This window comes from Silurus aristotelis (genome assembly GCF_946808225.1).
Source record: "Silurus aristotelis genome assembly, chromosome: 6".
NCBI lineage: Eukaryota > Metazoa > Chordata > Actinopteri > Siluriformes > Siluridae > Silurus > Silurus aristotelis.
The window spans coordinates 28,939,737-28,955,470 of NC_139579.1; the positions used below are offsets into that span (position 1 = coordinate 28,939,737).

Below are 15,734 nucleotides of genomic sequence, written 5' to 3' on the forward strand. Positions count from 1 at the left end.
ATGCTCTTAGTTAGAAAAAGTACCTTTTTTGGATTTGGCTCCAATCTTCAGTTTGGAAGGCCAGGCGATCTGAGTGCTCGTTTCATCCATAATCTGCTCAACACACACACACACACACACACACACACACACACACACACACACACACACACACACACACAAAACACAATTAAACATGGGCATACACATGATATTTGTTTAAAAATGTGCCATCACTAGGTCACTTCTTAATAAATCCTCATAAAAGTGTGTGTTTGTGTGAGGAGCTCATGGAGAGCTTTGGAAATCGTCAGGTCTGAAGTGTATCTATTCTGTCACACAATTAAATAGAATTTACAATTTACAATATAGTACAAAAAGTAAAATTTGCAGACACCTGAGGATAAGATTCGTATGTATTTTTTTAAACATCTTATTTTCTGTTATAATTCCACTAGATTTTGGAGTAAAGTCAGGTACTGATAGGTGAGGAGGCCTGGGGTGCAGTCAGCGTTCACATTCACCCCAAAGGTGTTCAATAAGGTTTAGAGCTCTATAGCAGGAGATCTTTCACTCCAACCCATGCAAATCATATCTTAATGGCGATGTTTTTGTGTTTACGAGGGCACTGTAATGCTGGAACATGGAGGTAGCAGAGCTGAAGATGTTGAGGTTTTCATTGGGAGTGACGACGAGGATTAGAAACGAGTTTATTAGAGGGACAGCCCATGTAGGACGTTTTGGAGACAAGGTGAGGGAGGCGAGATTGAGATGGTTTGGACATGTGCAGAGGAGGGACATGGGGTATATCAGTAGGTGAATGCTGAGGATGGAGCCACCAGGAAGGAGGAAAAGAGGAAGACCAAGGAGGAGGTTTATGGATGTGGTGAGGAAAGACATGCAAGCAGTTGGGGTGAAAGAAGCAGATGTAGAGGACAGGGGGTGTGGAGGCAGATGATCCACTGTGGAGACCCCTAATGGGAGCAGCCGAAAGAAGAAGTACAATGTAATAAAACAGATCGAGATGTGCAATTAAAATTTATATGTGGGCAAAGAGGCAATACAGAAGTAGTGATAGTGTCTGGGTTGTATCTAATCAAAACCATAGTGAAATGCAGAGGGGATTAAATTGTAAAACTGTGTGGAAAAAATAAACAAAAGCAACAAAATGTATTCCAAGCGGTCAGTCATGATAGCAGCTGACCTCACTGGCACCATCTTGGTCCTCACTCGTTATGCTAAACCAGTGGGTCTCAAACTTTTTTCTGCTATTTCCCAATTTAGAGTGGGCAAGTTTTCAAGTTCCACCTGTCCTCAATCACCCCATAAAATAGTAATGAAATACTTCAAGTTTAAAAATATCTAATTCATTCAAATATCAGGTTCTAAATCAATAACATCAAATGAATCAAGTTTAAAAAAAGAGAGAATATAAAAGATGTGTTAGGTACCCTAACTAATTTGCATCAATGACCTAATTGTTTGTTTGTGGTTGCTTTAAGTGTATGAACTAAGATTAAAGAACACAAACTTTTTTTTGCCCCAGCTGTCATTTCTGTATTCCCCACTAGAGGGGCGTGCCACACACTTTAGTGTGTGGGCGTGCCACACACTAAGAACCACTCTGCAAAACATAATCGAAGACTCTTTGGAATCTAATCATTTTGCTAAATTGCAGCATTATACATGGGTCCTGATTTGATACATCTGTATATCAGAGGGAATTGTGCAATCATGTGTAGAATGGCATCAACCTGTCTGGAACACTATAAACACCTAATTAACGAGAATATCGCCAGTCCTCTCATGATATAAAGTAGTGTTTATCAGTAGTGTTTATCACCTACTTGCATATACATTTTTCGATTCCTCTCTCTCTATATATATAATATTTATATGAAGAGATTCATGGCTGTACACTGTTACCTGAGAAGCACCTCAGACCATGAGAGCACCAGATCCCTGAAGTAAAATCCAGCAAAGAGGTAGGCATCATGCTTTTCCACACCAGCCTGTTCTTATGACATCCAGCCACCTTTCAGTGGAAAAACTGGCCCTGGCCAATAAAACATTTTGCTTCGAGGTCTTAAGTGTACTACAGTCTTCTGTACCACACCCTTCACCATTATTCTTCATTACACAACATCTCACAGTCAGAGCATCAAGCTTCGACTTTGTTGCCAGATTCGGTTGCCAAATCCTGAGGAAGCATTTTCACTGGGTTTGACTCAATCCTTTAAGCCCCGGTTACAATTGATACCTTAAGAAAAACGAATCGTAAAAATGCACGCCTCGGTGAAATCTTCTTCTTCTTCTTCTTCTTTCGGCTGCTCCCATTAGGGGTCGCCACAGCGGATCATCCGTCTCCATACCACCCTGTCCTCTATATCTGCCTCTTTTACACCAACTACCTGCATGTCTTCCCTCACCACATCCATGAACCTCCTCCTTGGCCTTCCTCTTTTCCTCCTACCTGGTGGCTCCATCTTCAGCATTTTTCTACCAATATAATTCATGTCCCTTCTCTGCACATGTCCAAACCATCTCAATCTCGCCTCCCTCACCTTGTCACCAAAACATCCTACATGTGCTGTCCCTCTAATAAACTCATTTCTAATCTTGTCCATCCTCGTCACTCCCAACGAAAACCTCAACATCTTCAGCTCTGCTACTTCCAGCTCCACCTTCTGTCTTTTACTCAATGCCACTGTCTCTAATCCATACAACATCGCAGGTCTCACCACAGTCCTATAAACTTTCCCTTTCATTCTTGCAGATACTCTTCTATCACAAATCACTCCTGTCACTCTTCTCCACCCACTCCACCCTGCCTGCACTCTTTTCTTTACCCTAACACACTCTCCATTACTTTGCACTGTTGACCCCAGGTACCTGAACTCCTCCACCTTCTCCACCTCTTCTCCCTGCAACCGCATCACTCCACTGCCCTCCCTCTCATTCACACACATGTACTCTGTCTTACTCCTACTGATTTTCATTCCCCTTCTCTCCAGCGCATATCTCCACCTCTCCAGGCTCTTCTCAACCTGCTCTCTACTCTCACCACAAATCACAATATCATCTGCAAACATCATAGTCCAGGGAGACTCCTGTCTGACCTCGTCCGTCAACCTGTCCATCACCACTGCAAACAGGAAAGGGCTCAGGGCCGATCCTTGATGCAGTCCAACCTTCACCCTGAACCAGTCTGTCGTACCTACTGCACACTTTACTGCCGTCACACTGTCCTCATACATGTCCTGCACCACCCTCACATACTTCTCTGACACACCTGACTTACTCATACAATACCAGCACGCCTCGGTGAAATATAGTGCAGAATTCAAAATGGGCAAATCGGATATTAGAGACGCTTTAGTGTCTTGTGAAATATTTGCACGTAGTAGCTGAAATCCTGAGCAAAATTTAAATGCTGTTTAGTCTAAAATGTATAGAACACAGTAGTGTGCAGCAGAGATGTAAAGAATACCTTAAAAATGGGGAAAAGTATAGATATTTTACGACAAATGTTGCAAAACTGCAATAAAGCGCTCCCAGCGTTCCTGCCACGTCTGGAATGTGTCCTGGAAGTCTTCTTTCCGAAGTGTGTCAAAAACCCTGGATCTCCGCAACAGTGTTAAGACGGTGAACTTTGAGCTGGATCTTCAGCTTCAGGTAGAGACTCAATTAGTCAAATCTGGTGAGTAGGGTGGGTGCAGAAGTGAGATTGTGAGGATTGTTCTCTGACGATCATCATGCACGAGTTGCTGAATGGTTTCGACATTTTCGGGGGGGGTCGGGCTCGTTGAGAGTCTTCCTGAGCTCTCGTTGTCTTCCAGTGATGTTCTTCCGCATTTAAAGCGCACGTGCCACTCGGAACACTTAGAACGACTCATTGCAGCATCACTGTATGTCAAACATCTCTTGATAAGATTGGTTTTATTGTTTTATGTTGCTTTTGCACCAAATGTTGCAAATGTGCACTTTATGAAGTGTCCTGGTTAGATTGTGTTATTCTCACACATTGGTCCTGAGGGAACATTGTTTTTTTGTTTCTGTGTACTTTATTGTATATGACAACAAAAGCCTTTTTGACTAGTACATTATTTTGTTTCTCAGTATCTAACAAAATGGCTTTTTGCTCATTTTTCTTCACCAAGCACACGTGCTGGAATTTTTTATGGCTGTCGAGTAAATGGTGAACAGAATCGAGGCTTATCTTCAAGATCTTACTTTAAATGTTGTTGTTTTTTTCGTCGTTACATAGCGTTCACACGCTGTATTTTACCATTTGCATGACTTTTTCACTTACAAACACAACAAAGCACCTTCTAAGCTAATAAAAACATTATTAATTAGCATTTAATAACTTCCACTTGCAATCTGACAAATCTGTCAAAATCTGACAGAAAAAATAGTTTAAGTTACCATTAAAGTCCTATAAAGTGTTAACAAATTATCCAAATTCCCTGCTAAAATATACACTATATAAGCAAAAGTTTATTTTCACCTCACCCTACATCCCATTCCACATCGAGTGCCCATTTGCAGTTATAATAACCTTCACTCTTCTTGAAAGATGTTCCACTGGATTTTGGAGTGTGTTTGTGGAGATTTGAGCTCATTCAGACACAAGGGTTTTAGTAAAGTCAGGCACTGATGTAGGTGAGGGTGAGAAGGTCTGGGGTGCCGTCAGTGTTCACATTAATTCCAGGGATTTCAAATAGAATCGAGGAGGAAAAACGTGGCAGTGTAAGAAACTGACTTTTGTTCTCCACTATATGAGTGGAATGATATGAGCGAAACATTTCTACACATAAAATACCACAGTGTTTAATTTATACCTTTGGTTAGCTTTACTTTATTTTAATGTATTATTATTATTATTATTATTATTATATATTATTTTTAACTAAATTTATTTGTTAGATTTATGATCTGAAAATATCTTCAGTTTTGTATTTTTTGATGAATTAAAAAATTTTAAAACAAAAATCTAAATCTTGATACAGGTAGTATTTTAATTACGATGGAGATACGTTACGACGACCCCATCTTAAGTAAAAAATATCGTAAGCTGGAGATGGTACTATGACTGTGACAGTCTTTCCTGCTTCATGCTGATTTATAATGTTTTATTTTCTGCTCTAAACTGATGACTTCCTCTTCTTTTTTTTCCCCTACAAGCAGGAGACATACTTGGGTGTTTGGAGGACACGCTTTTATCACTAAAATTGCTGTTTGAAACAAAAAAATACACACAGAGACAACTCTACTCCGTCCACCGCTAGCGAGAGTGGGGCATCTCACAGGGCGAGAGATACGCTCGTCCCAGCTGTGCGTCCAACGTATCCTACATCATACCCTGCTGCCTTTTTTATATTTTTACAATTTTGTCGTATCGCTCTCGTCATCTTAGGTCGAACCATCATAACTCGGGGACCATCTGTATACATTTTAAAGAAAAAAAAGGTGTGTCCAAATTTTAATATACTATTCTTATTATATTTACTTCAGTTAGATTAATCCAAGTTTAATGAATTTAGTATTTTTCATTAAATTGTATGTAGTTATTTTATATATATATATATATATATATATATATATATAAATTTATATTTCTCAGTTTAATATAATTAGGTTATATTTAAAGTATAAATACATTATTTTTTAATTTATTACTTTTTTTTTTTTCCTATTTTTGTTTACTCCAAAAAAGATATTTCCCACAACTGCAATATTTGAATCTCATTCTGTATATAATTATATTTGAAACTCACTCTGGCAAAGTGTTTTACAGTATTGTGTGTACTAAACATTGATATAAATATACTTTTGGTATCTACACAGTGTTATGAGCACTTCGCGATGACCAGGCTGCTTGTGGTGCGTTTAGCATGATGTTAAGTGTTTAAAGTCTGCCAGTAGACAGGTGATGGTTGACTGAAGCGCAGTTCAGGCTGAGTTGTTGAAAACAGATTCGTCTTGTCGTGGACATTCCTCACAACACAACCAAAACAAATAGGGGTCAGGGTACGGGGAATTACGTATTACATAATGTTTGACTCATGCAAGCAAATAAATAAATAAATAGCTAGCTAGCTAACATGGGGCTAAAGCTAAGTTTAAAAGTGTACAAATGCCTTGTACATATACAATATTAACCAAAGGTTTGTGGACACTTAAACATAACATTCGTCCCACTGCACAAAAACGAATGTCAATAATGGGCATGATATTTGTTTCTTTGCTTGTTTTCGATTCGGAAAACAGCAAAATGTTTAACAAAACGTAAAAGTGCAGTGTTTAATGTGGAGAATATCCCATCTTTTTTTTTACTCTATTTTGGCATCATTTTGTGACCTGCAGAATGTCAAAAAGCAACAAAAACAGGAGCATTCTGAATGTTGATATTGGAAGCAATGCCAAAAACATGTGTGAGGCAAGCAGATATGTTTGCGGACACCAGAGCACAAGTTTGGGATGTGCTTTTTGAACATCCCGTTCCACATTTACTCCCCATTTGCTGTAATAATTTCTTCCACTCTTCTGGGAAGATGTTCTACTATATTATGAAGTGTGCTTGTGGGGATGTATGCTCATTTAGCTATAAGTGCATTAGTAAAGTCAGGTACTGATGATTGGTGAGGGCTTGGAGTGCAGTCAGTGTTCCAATTCATCCCAATGTTGTTCAATAGGATTGAGGTCAGAGCATGTTGTCATGCTGGAACAGGTTTGGACTCCTAGTTCAAGTAAAAGAAAAGTTTCATGCTACCTTATCCAAAGACATCATGTGTTCCTCCAGCGAAACACATACAACAGTAAAAGTCAGGTGCCCCAATACTATTGTTCATATTGCATTCAGCTTTATATTAACATTTACACGCCATCTGTTTTATTCAGATTTCATTTGGCCTCAGTGATTTTCCAAATTTTCTAAATGCTAAATGTATTACATCAGATTCCGTTTTTACATTTCGTTGTGAAAATTGTGTTCTTGGTATTTTTTTTTTCGTCTGATTGGATTTAATCCAAAATTACAATTACGTAACTGGTTGTGCGCAATGGCTCATAAAAGTGCATATAATTCACATCTGTGTACCTTGAATTAATTTCTTGCATAAGAAAAAGCTTAAGCATTATGAAGCTTTTCAAAGAACCGGAATATCTTGCAATGCTCCATAAGGATTCTTCCGAAATACAATCAAATGCTTTATTCCTGATCTAGCTCTTCATTTCTTTCCTAACATTTTCTTTATCTTACACCCTCTCTCTCCCTCTCTCTCGCGCTTTTTCTCTCTCTCTATCCTAAGCTCCTCTTACCTCAGGAACAAGGATGTGTGCATCAAGGATAACTAATAACCAGGTTTTTCTGCCAGACTGAAGTTCTAATGGAAAAAGCTTAGTCTCAGAAATCCAAGAGTCCACGTGGAAGGACTTCAAACCGGAATCAGGCCATATTTCTTTACTAATGATGCGCGAGAGATCAAATGAGAAAACTCAAAATCCCCCCCAAAAAAAACAGAAAATCAGTCATCAATCATCACAGATCATTTACATTCATGGCATTTGGGAGATGCACTTATACAGAGACTTGGTTCTTGAGCAGTTGAGGATTAATGGCATTGCTCAAGAGATGTGAACTGGTGACTTTTCGATCAGCATTGTGTTAACTGAGCTTCCATTTCTGCAGTAAATACTGTCATAATTCCTCTTGAAAACCTGCTTGATCTTCCATTAGAGGATCTGAGATACACCTTATGTTACATTTGCGGCATTTGGCGGATATCCAGATATCCTTCTCCAGAGAGATTTACATCTAGAGATCCAACAACTGAGCAGTTGAGAGTCAAGTTTTGCTCAAGGCCGAGGCGCAATAATGTGGCATACAAGACAGTATATGAGGGCACTATTGCATGCAATGTATTTATTCTTGTATTCACCTCTTCTTTTTTGAAAGGGGGAGAGGGGGCACCAACCATGATCTTGCATACCCCTCAGCAAATGTGCAGTTGCACTCCTGGCTCAAGGGCAGTTTGGGCCAGTGATGCCCAGCAGCGAAAGCAGATTACAACGTTCTGATCAGAAGTCCACCATCGTAACCATTGAGCCACTACTTCGTTTGCCAATTTTGATTTCAGTAATCGTTGACACACTTGTTATTAGGTTTTAGTTTTATTAACGTTTTAGTTGTCAGAAGGTGATCATTTTGTCCTGATTGCCCTTTGTTTAGCTCTAGGTCTCGACCAATTCATCGGTTTTGCTGATTATCCGGCACGATAGTTGACTGCGAAAACTATCGGTAAAAATCCATACCGATATTTTTTCCGAGTTGTGACAGCACCGGAGAAGGTCTGCTGTCATTATACGGTATGAGAGCGCCCTCTAGTGGTAAATCACTGACACCTGTTTGCTTTGATATGCAAGACTCCTCGATGTACCTCATTCATGTTAGTTCAAAGGGCATTGACTAAAGTTAGATCAAATGAAATTTTTTTTTAAATGTATTAGTAAATGTTGTAATTAAACAAATAATACTTCTAAAGCATTTAACTTTAGTTCATGTTACAAAAGGAATCTAACTTACTTAGTGTTACCACTTCACATCGATACAGTCATGCTTAAAATGGACATCTTTAAATGTAGTCACAAAAAAATTAAAATTAAATAAATTTAGTTACTAAAATAGTTGGTTTTGTTTTTTTCAGTATCAAATTTGAAAACGGTTGATTGATCGGTTATCTGCAAGTACGATCCAACCTAGCTATTAGTAAAATCGTTCGGCCCCTAGTAATCTTCCTGCTGACTTTTTCTCACTCCTGTACAAATTAATTGTCGAAATGTGCGAAAGGCGAGTATGCAAAATTGGCCAAGGGTCTTTAGGTGGGAGCGCAGGCATCTTCTTGGTCTAACACAAAAACAAAAGTCATTCACTAGTCTCTGTAAGCATCATGTATGCAGAAGACAGGGGATAATGCTTTCAAGGCAACTATGTATTCACACACAAAAAAAAAAAAAAAAAAAAAAAAAAAAAAAAAAAAAAAAAGGGGCCCCAGGATAAACCCCTGAACACCTTTTCAAAAGTATATTTGGAAAGCAACCCCAGGAACATACTGTTCCACACCCCGCTGATGTACGAATTTTTCTCCACTTTGCCTTTTTATTGGTCTCCGAGCAGGATTACGCAACAAAGGTTTCTGTTCCATCAGTTAATTTGGAACAACAAAACTAAATGTTCTCGCCTGTGAAAGAAAGCGTTATAGCCATGTAGAAACAGTGCGGCTGTCTTAGATCACGGCTGCACTTGTTGCAGCTGGATCCGAGGCTGTAATCGAGATTTCGAGAGGGCGCTCCGACGGCATCCTTTCATCACGTTACTGACAGGAAACAGAGTGAAGAAAATTCCAGAAGTGATATAAAAACACAAGAGCAGATGCCGTTCGAAGGATGACGAGTCTCCTAAAAGTAGCAGTGTAGCCACTATGCCAAATCACACAATTCCTTTACACTCAATGCGACCTTTTTTTTAATCATAAACATGGATGCATGTTGATTTGTAAGAGGCAGATGTAGAGGACAGGGTGGTAGCGTCCCCTAACGCGAGCAGCCGAAAGAAGAAGAAAAATGAATCCATGGATTTAAATAAACAATTTTACCCAAATATTTAACTTGCTATAATTTTGTTTATTTGATTGCAGCATGAACCATTCACACACACATCTTTGCGTCATTCATAAGACATTTTGTGACTTCTCGTTATGTGGAATTTACACTTGAAATACTTGAGTCGGTTTTCTTTTCCGGCTCGGCAGAATGGTCCTGGAGGCTCATAAAATGACGCATAGATGCCCAACACACAAAACAGGGAGCCACCAAAGCAACACTCTTAGCAGTCCTAGCTAGTTTCAGGCTAACTAGTGACCTTGATGCATAGATGATAGGCACCAACCAGGCATAACTTTCACCTGCCTAATATTGTGTTGGTCCCCTTTTGCTGCTTAAACAGTTCTACAGGAGCTCATCTGTTGGATCGGACTACAGGGATCAGCTTTCATTTCCACCCCAGTGCCTCATCGCCGTGACCCTGTCCATGACCCTGTCGCCGGTTCACCACTGTTCCTTCTTTGGACCACTTATAATAGATCTTGACCACTGCAGACCAGGAACATCCCACAAGAGCTGCAGTTTTGGAGATGCTCTGACCCAGTCACCTAGTCGTCACAATTTGTCAAACTCACTCAAATCCATACGCTCACCTATTTTTTTTTTTTATAAAGTCCATATGTGGTTCATCCTAAAATCACTTGCTGGTATTCAATTGTACAGGATGTGTTTGGATGAGGTACCATTTGCCCTTTTAACTAGGAGACCCAAACATGACATAACCCCTGTGCACAAAGCTCCATAAAGATATGCTGTACATAGAATGAAGTAGAAGATCTTCAGTGGCATGCTATAGAGATTTGACCTCAAACCTACTGAACACTTTTATGATGAATTGGAACGCTGAATGCACTCCAGGCCTCCTCACTCACCTCACCTACAAAACTACCCGACTTTACTAAGATCCTTGTAGCTGAACGAGCACAAATCTCCACGAAATCTAGTGGAACATCTTCCCAGAAAAGTGGAGGTTATTATAACAGCAAATGGGAACTAAATGGGGAACAGAATGTGTTCCAAAATTACAGACTAATCTTGGTTGTGTCCACAAACTTTTGTCTATACAGTGCGCACAGCAGTGTAGTGGGAAACTGTGGGAAAACTTCTGTCTCTGTGTGATCTCCTTCAGGAAGAGGCTCATTATCAAAGTATTCAGTTGGAAGCATGTCTGAGGGACTGAGAGACTGAAAGACTGAGGGAGTGAGGGAGAGGGAAAGGGAGAGGCTGGAGGAGCCATGCTGCTGGAATTCCCTTCTCTCTTTCTGTACAGTCCCTGAAGTCACTATTATCTGTACATCTATTGCTTGATTGCATTTCTCTTGTTTTTGGACAAATGCTGCAGATGGAGTAGGTCAAGACCACACACACACACACACACACCTGTTAACATTTAAACACTCTTTTCTCTTCCTCTCTGAGCTAGTGGCTTCCATCTCAGTGGGAGAAAGAGAGTGAAACTAGCTTCAAACAGTCTCACTCTCTCTCACTCCATCTCTCACAGCCTTCCTCTTTCTCACAGACTCACTCTTCCTCTTTCCCTCAGTCTCGCTTTCTTTCTCTTATTCTATTTCTCACAGTCTCACTCTTTCTCGGACTCACTCTATGTTTCTCAGTCTTATTCTTTTTATATTTCTTTTAAAGTCTCCCTATCTCTCAGACTCACTTTCTTTCACTCATATTCTAATTCTCATTCTCTCCCTTCTCATTTTCTTTGTCTCCCTCAGTTTCACTCTCTCACAGTCCTATTCTCATTATCTGACTCTTTCTCCCAGTCTCATGTTTACAGTCTCATTTTCCTACTCACTCTCTTTCAGTATCCTGCTCTCTCAAGGAATCACACTTTCTTGCATACACTTTGTCTCACTCTCATTCTCTCACAGTCTTATTCTCTTTATCTCGCTTTTTCTCTCACAGACTCACTCTCAGTCTCAATCTCTTTCTCTCAGTTTCAGGCTCACAGACTCTCTCTGTCTTTCTCTTTATCTCATGATTTCTCTCAGTTTTACTCTTTCACAGTCTCATTATCTCAGTCTCATTTTCTTTCTTACTCTCCATCAGTCTCATTCTCCCTCACAGACTTACTCTCATTCTCTTTCTCTCTGTCTTGTTCTCTCAGTGTTATTCCCTTTATCACACTTTTACACTCACTCTCTCACAGACTCACGCAGAGTCTTGTTCTCTCTAAATCTCTCTCTCACACACTATCACTCTATCTCGATCTCACTCTTGCTTTCACAGACTTACTCTTTCTTTCACACTCTCACTCTCTCAATCTCATTCTCTTTCGCTCAAAGTCTCACTCCTTAACAGTCGCTCAAAGTCTCACTCTCTCTCTCACAATCTCAATCATACTTTCTCAAAATCTCAGTCTATCTTTCGCGCTCACACACACACACACACACACACACACACACACACACACACTTCTCAGCATTTAAACACTCCTATTTGTCTTCCTCTGTGCTCAAGTGGCTTCCATTAGAGAAAAGTAAACAGAGACGAGTCCTGTACACGTCTTGAATGCATCTCGTGACCGTAAATTGAGTCCTGACGCTGAATCCAAGAGCGAACCAACAGCCTCCTGAACAAGAATAAAAGCTGAAGCAGACATGATCAGCAGTCAGTTCAGTTGTATAATCGCAGCCCTTCTGTATTGTCATTAAACGTGTCACGTTTCTAGAACGTGTCCTGCTTTTTCCACTCACATGTGAACAAGTGGAGCGATAAACTACATTCACAGAGTAGATTAAATCATCTTTTTTCATGGGTTCATGGTCTGAATTATTGAGTCTACACTCAGGACCGATCTGGAACAATTTCGGGATAAAAATGTGAAGATTTTGGTTTCTGGACCTCGTGTGTAAACTGCACACCACTGATTAATCGTTTCACTGTGTTTATATAATGCTGATTAAGTGAGCAGGCTGACACCACACGTTTATTTTATTTACTCTCACAGTCTCACTCTCTTTCTCATAGTCTCTCTCACAGTCTCTGTATCCCTCAGTCTCACTCTTTCTCTCCCACCCTCACAGTATCACTCGCAGTCTCGCTTTCTCTTACACTATTGTAGTCTTACACTCTATCTCTCTCAAACCTTTTTCCAAAGTCCTACTCACACTGTCTCATTCTTTCTCTCGCTGTCTCACTCTCTTTCTCCCACTCTACTTCTCATAGTCTTACTCAGTCTCACTATCCTTCACACTCTTCCAGTCTCAATCTCACACACACTCACTATCCCTCACTCTATGGCAATCTCACTCTTACAGTCCCACTCTTTCTTTGACTCTTTGACAGTCTAACTCTCTTTTGCTCACCCTATCTCTTAGTCTCACTCTCTCAGTCTCACTAATTTACCCCCCCCTCATACAATCTCACTCTTTCTCAGACTTCCTCAAATCCCTCACTCTCTGTCTCACACTTTCTCTCATAATTTCACTCTGTCTTATACCCTCTCATAGTCTCACGGTTTCTCTTTCTTTCACTCTATAGCTCACAGTCTCACTCTCTTTCATAGACTCACTCTTTCTTTATCTCTCTCTCTCTCTCTCTCTCTCTCTCTCTCTCTCTCTCACAATTTTATCTCTAGTTTTTTAGTATAATCTAATGTCTCTGACTCGTCTGTGGAAACGAAACACACTCGGCGCTCTTTTCTTCGCCAAACTAGCCAAGCCCATCATCAGTTCTTTTGTTTCTAAACAATAGGAAATAAACAAGGACAGACAGCAAGAGTTCTGTGGTTTTCCCAACATTCAGGACAAATTTTACACGATTTCTAGAGCATGGGCAAGTATGATATTCCCGTGGGAACAGCTCTTCTAGCTCATATGTCACTACTTGCACTCTGATCGCACTGCACAATTTTCTTAACTGTAACATAACAATAAGTATGTCCATGTCTCTAATTTTCAGTTAAACATGCTCATGAGGTACCAGAGATCATGTCTGTTTATTGATTCCAGACCTGCTTGATTCATTTACATTAACACTGAGGGCATTTGGATTTTTTTCCATACCAACTTACACCTCAGCAGTTGAGGGTTAGGGGCTTCGCTCAAGGGCCCAGCAGTGGCAGCATGTTGGTGCTGAGGTTTGAACTCGTTACCTTCCGATCCATAGTCTGATGCCTTAAGCAGTGAGCGATCATCCAGGAGTAGAGCACCATCCTGACACCCTAGTCCTAGATGGAGTTCTCTTTAATTAAAGAGCATTTAATGCAGAGGGTTCCACATGAACAGTCTAAAGATCCTGTAGAAATTTAAACTCAAGAACCTCAAAGATGGATTTGGACTATAATGAATATAAACAGTGTGTGGATGGAACATGCCATGAATATTTTTGCAATCAAGTGTCCATCAGTAAACATCTAACCTCCACAATGATGGAACTATAATGAATGGACTTTCAGTGTTACTCAGATGAAGGTTCTCTTTAAAGTATGATTTGTTCCTCATACAATCTCAAGGATACAACCATCATCCATTCTTTAGTGACAAACTTATAGGAACTAATTCACGACGCTTAAATGTTATTATTATATAATTTAAATTATATGGGACACTGTGACTTTTTAAAATTGATATACAAATAACACAACGTAACGGGAGGAGAAAACGAGCGGGATCTTCATGGACGGATCACGTTTCCATACTCTTTTATTTCTTACTCCTTTACCAGTTCCCTCTTTTTTCTTTTGTTCATTCCTTGTTCTCTTTTGTTACATGTAAATTTTTCCACCTTTTTGCTGTCCTTTCTCTCACATTTGTGCTCCACTTCTATTTTAAATCCCTTCTTTTTTGCTTTCTTACTCCGTATTCATTTCGCACTCTCTCTCCATATATTCATTCTATTCTTCCAGTGTCGCGCTCTTTCTTTCTCTCACTCCTCATCCATTCTCACTCTTCCCTCCTTAACTCTCTCTTTCTTTTGTTCTCTCCCTCCTTTCTATCGCTCTTTTTTTCACCTTTTTCTTTCTTCCACATCCTTTCTCATGCTTTTCCTTTCTTTCTTTCTTTTAATCTATTGTTCCTCCTTTTTGTCCTTTAGATTTTCTTCCATTCATTCTCTCTCTCTCCTTCTATTTCATTCTCTCTTTTTATTCTTTTCATTCTCCTATTCTCTTTTTTATACTTCTTTTCTTTCTCTTTCCTCCTGTCATTCTCCCCTTCTTTATTTTCTTACTTCCTTTCTCCCCTTTATTCTCCCTTTCTTTCTCTTTCTTTCTTTCATTTGATTATTCTTTCTTTCTTTCTTTCTTTCTCTTTCTTTCTCCTTTCCTTTCTCTATTCCTCTATTCAATCTTTTTATCTTTGTTTATTTCTTTCTCTCTTAATCTCAATCCCACACTCAATCTTCCTCCCCTCTAATAGCACTTCTAATTATGTGTGTTGTTCTTGCGATCTGAAGAGCGTTTCTATCTCTGGGTTTGAGTATGAAGTGCAAAGCCACGACACGCTCTGGAAGTGAAACGACTTCACGTGAAGAGCCAAGAAAGTTTTCCACTTCAGAGCTGATGGAAGAGAAATGAAGTGAGATGGGTGAGGGCGGATGGGTTTAATGCGCTTAGTGTAGATGGAGAGATGGAGAGAGTGAAAAGATGACAGGAAAAAAATAACCCAGAGAACCAAAAGTAGCATTTCAAACCAAACTGGCAACTTGGGTTTTATTACAGAAGCGCTGACTCCCTAAAACTCCATGGAACAGAGTGAATGTTTTGTCTAAAGGTGAAGGCAGAAATGTAAACATCAGTGAAAAATCCATTGTCTCCGTGTGTGTGTGTGTGTGTGTGTGTAATTGCTGAACCGCTCAGATATTAGAGACAAAAATCACATGATGTTAATAAAATGAATCAAACCCCAGGACAGTAACAGCAGCTTCACCACCCCACTGCTAAGTGTGGCTGATTATTGTCCTGTAGCCGCATGCCCCCATGAGGTTTTATTCCACAGCGTTACAGCTTTGCGTCTCTCTCCACAAAACAACCCTCAAAATAGGTCTGAAGCAATTAAAGGAAATGAAGATCTTACCTTCTGGAAAAAATCCTCTCCGCCGATAACTCGGCCTTCACTGGCTGCAGAGAGACAGAGAAAGAG

The 15,734-nt window shown here is 39.8% G+C and overlaps 1 protein-coding gene across 1 annotated transcript in view; it reads right to left on the bottom strand.

Annotated features, from left to right (window-relative positions):
• Positions 1-15,734, bottom strand: part of bicc1a (BicC family RNA binding protein 1a) — a 54,165-nt gene that overhangs the window by 20,659 nt on the left and 17,772 nt on the right. Inside the window, exons 2-3 of the mRNA XM_083544580.1 lie at positions 15,669-15,712; positions 24-93 (exon numbers count right to left, since the gene is read on the bottom strand). Coding sequence (XP_083400706.1) covers positions 24-93; positions 15,669-15,712 — 114 coding nt within the window. The remainder of the gene's footprint in view (positions 1-23; positions 94-15,668; positions 15,713-15,734) is intronic.